The sequence below is a fragment of the Porites lutea genome, chromosome 11, assembly GCF_958299795.1.
Source record: "Porites lutea chromosome 11, jaPorLute2.1, whole genome shotgun sequence".
Lineage (NCBI taxonomy): Eukaryota > Metazoa > Cnidaria > Anthozoa > Scleractinia > Poritidae > Porites > Porites lutea.
In genome coordinates, this window is record NC_133211.1 from 27450439 (window position 1) to 27453612 (window position 3174).

General features: G+C 38.0%; 1 protein-coding gene across 1 annotated transcript; it reads right to left on the minus strand.

Annotated features, from left to right (window-relative positions):
• Positions 1-346: 346 nt before the first annotated feature.
• LOC140951563 (uncharacterized) lies at positions 347-2431 on the minus strand. The gene is made up of 3 exons (XM_073400841.1): positions 2279-2431; positions 1168-1274; positions 347-694 (listed from the first exon to the last, which is right to left on the minus strand). Exons 1-3 carry the CDS (start codon positions 2415-2417, stop codon positions 410-412), a joined length of 531 nt encoding a protein of 176 aa, XP_073256942.1. The 5' UTR covers positions 2418-2431; the 3' UTR covers positions 347-409.
• Positions 2432-3174: the final 743 nt, after the last annotated feature.

The following is a 3174-nucleotide window of genomic DNA, read 5'->3' on the forward strand; positions in this document are numbered from 1 at the left end:
GCAGCTTAAAGGTTTATACTACAGCTAGAGAGAGCAGACGACACTATATACATGTAGGATTATGCCTTTGCTTCTTGGCCAGCTCAAAAAAATATTCATGCGCTCGGTGATTCTTTTTACATTTCTCAGTATGAAAAAAATGGTAACCATTCCAGAAAAGAAAATGCTGAACATTAAATAATATCTTTACAGTTTATGTACTTAAATTTATTTACAAGCTATTATTAAAAGCGACTAGACCTTGAAACCTTATCAAAAAATATTGGCACATTTTCAAGCTACAATGTCCACAAGGCTGATTTTCTTGCGTTACGTTTTAACCTATGTCGAAAAATAACCACCGCTTACAGGGTTGGTAATTGCTAAACATTTACTTCAGGATCTTGTTGAGGACTATTCATTTTCCTCTTTAATTACAAGAAACAGCCTCCTGGATTTCAAACGTTTTGGCTTTAAAGATGGTTTCTGCACCAACTGGAGTCGTTACCATGTCACCGTCTGCTAAAAATCGAAACCAGGCTTGTCTGTCGTAGGTTGTACGGCCCTTTTTCCGCCTCATGGCTGCCTTGCCTGACTCATCACTGACCAGAAACATTTCTGGATTAACAGCCGACTTTATATTGCAGAAAACGTTACTGGCTTTTTCAACGTGGAACAAGAACCTGGCATCAGTAGGCTCGCTATCGGAGGAACTCTACATTGAAAGCACAAAAGAAAGTGATAAACATGATAAAATGACGTTACTGTGTCATATTATGTATCGATTTAAAAGAGTGGCTTTGTGAGTCACTGGCATTAGGCCGTGTAAACCTTTGAGACTGTGTTTTTCTGCGCAAAAAATAGATCATCACGTTCGATAATTTTCCGCGATGATCTCGAGTATTTTGAAGGGCAAAGTAGCAGAGGGGCCATTTCAACTCCGCTCTTGCAAATTCCATTTAGCAACCCTATAAAGCTGGGTTAAAAGAGGAATACTCGATTTTGTTGGGGAATTTGCTTCAGTTGTAAACTCTAAAAAATGCAAGGTTTACAGAAAAGTACTTCGACCTTTCGCCATAAAATCTCTTGGGGTTTGCGTAAGATGAACTAAACTTAACTTCCACCTTGGAATTCAGTTAACGTTGTCCTTACATTAAGCCATTTTACTTAGCTCGTATTGTTACTTACCATCAGAAACACTTCGTTATCCTCTGCACACAGGAAATACTGTTGGCCCTCTATATAGCACGAGAAGGTGTTGTATCCTGGCATGTCATGCTGCCCAATATAGAATTCTGAAATACATGGGTATACAACAGTGTACATTTTAGTCACCGGCTGGTGATTATATCTGATACATAAATATAGAATTATTAATACCTCATTCATGGAAAGTTTGCGTCAACAGTACTTAAGGTAATGTTACACGGGACGATTCGCGACGATCATTTTTAGCGCCACACAGAGTTGCAACATTGTTGCGACATCGTTTCAAATGGTTGCAACACTGTTCCAAAATTGCAAAGCTGTGTTGCGCTATAAATCGTCGTTGCGAATCGTCTCGTGCAACATCACCTTTACGCATGTCAGAAATCGAACGAGTGAGATTTCTGACATGCGTAATTACATAAATAAATAAATATCGAATTATACATAAATATAGAATTACTTCAGAAAAATCGTCGAACAGATCTTACGCATGCCAGAAATCTCACTCGTTCGATTTCTGATACAAAAACATCGAGAGCTAGCGTTGTGATCGCTAGCACTTCCCAGTACTCTTTGCTAAATTGCCTAGAACTGGGTCAAATTTTCCCATACACAATGGATACCCAATCCCTCCTAAAGAAAAGGAGCCAATTCTTATTATAAGATATTGTGGGGCAGATTCTTATGACAAAATGTTTTCATTCCTCTACACAGTCGTTTGCGTCATCTTGTTACTATGAAAGTCGACAAAGTTGGTCAAAACAAAGGAAGCTGTTACTTTTAATTGGTGATATTTTTGGCGGGAAAACGTAACAAGTCATATGAATTCAATTTCGCGAGATCAATAAGTTTCCCATCCCTTAACGTACTGGCTTTTTTTGTCACCGTGATCCGCTTCAATAAATTTTGTTGCCAGAGACGAAAAGTATACACTTTGATCCAAATGAAGACATTTTGTCGCCGCCTTCACTATCAAATGAAACGGTGAAGATTGAAATAGCACTGAATATGCACGAAAAAAAAAAAAAAACAAAGAAAGAAAACGGGTGCATAAACTTGTCTTACTCGTATGTCCATATATTCAAAATACCTGTTGTTTCCTCATAAGCGTTTCCCGTAAATTCCACAGTTATCCTTGCTTCCCGTTCATGACCCTTCTTTGTAACAGCTTTTAAATAAGCGCCTTCTGAGTATTGTCGAACATTCGCCATTATGACTTTACATTCCATGCTCTTCGCCCAGGTGAGTTCCATCTGTTGAGAAGAGAAACATAACGTATCTAAATACCAAATACATTAAAAAATGGATTCATTTTCCAGTTTCCTCTTTCCATAATATTTCTAAATTTTCCTCTCCGCCGCTTATGATGTCGACTCTCAAAATTGCAGTTAAATATTAACGGTAAAAAGTTTCAAGGTATTTCAAACTCATTATTTCAGCTGATCTGAAGAATCTCTAAACTAGAAGAGCTTCTTCCCATGTTTTTAATAACACTCTCTCCATACATTACAAAACCTTACATTTTCAAAATACTTCGACATTTTATGAGTGAAAGGTCCAGACAACCTCTGAAACACAACAGATAATATTCGTTTATACAGAGCTATTTATTTACCGTAATGAATCGATTTAGCGCCTTCCTTCCAATAAGAGCCTTCTTTCGAGTAAGCGCGCCCCTTCAAAGGTGTTTTTCTTAATAAGCGCCCCTATTTCATTAAGCGCCCTCATTCCAATAAGCGCCCTTATTCTGCTAAGTGCCCCTATATTAGCATACGGGTACGTATATATCAACCGAGGTTCATCTTCCTTTAAGGTCAACCTTTAAGGTGAACCATCAAAACTAGAAAAAATTAATTGTGAGCCGTCAAAGGTACCACCCCAATTCAATGAGACCCTCACCTAATACCTAGTGATTGTTACTCAACGTGAAGCAGGTGGGGAGGAAGTAAGCATACTCATTTGCTGTATTTCTTTCATACCTCTTTT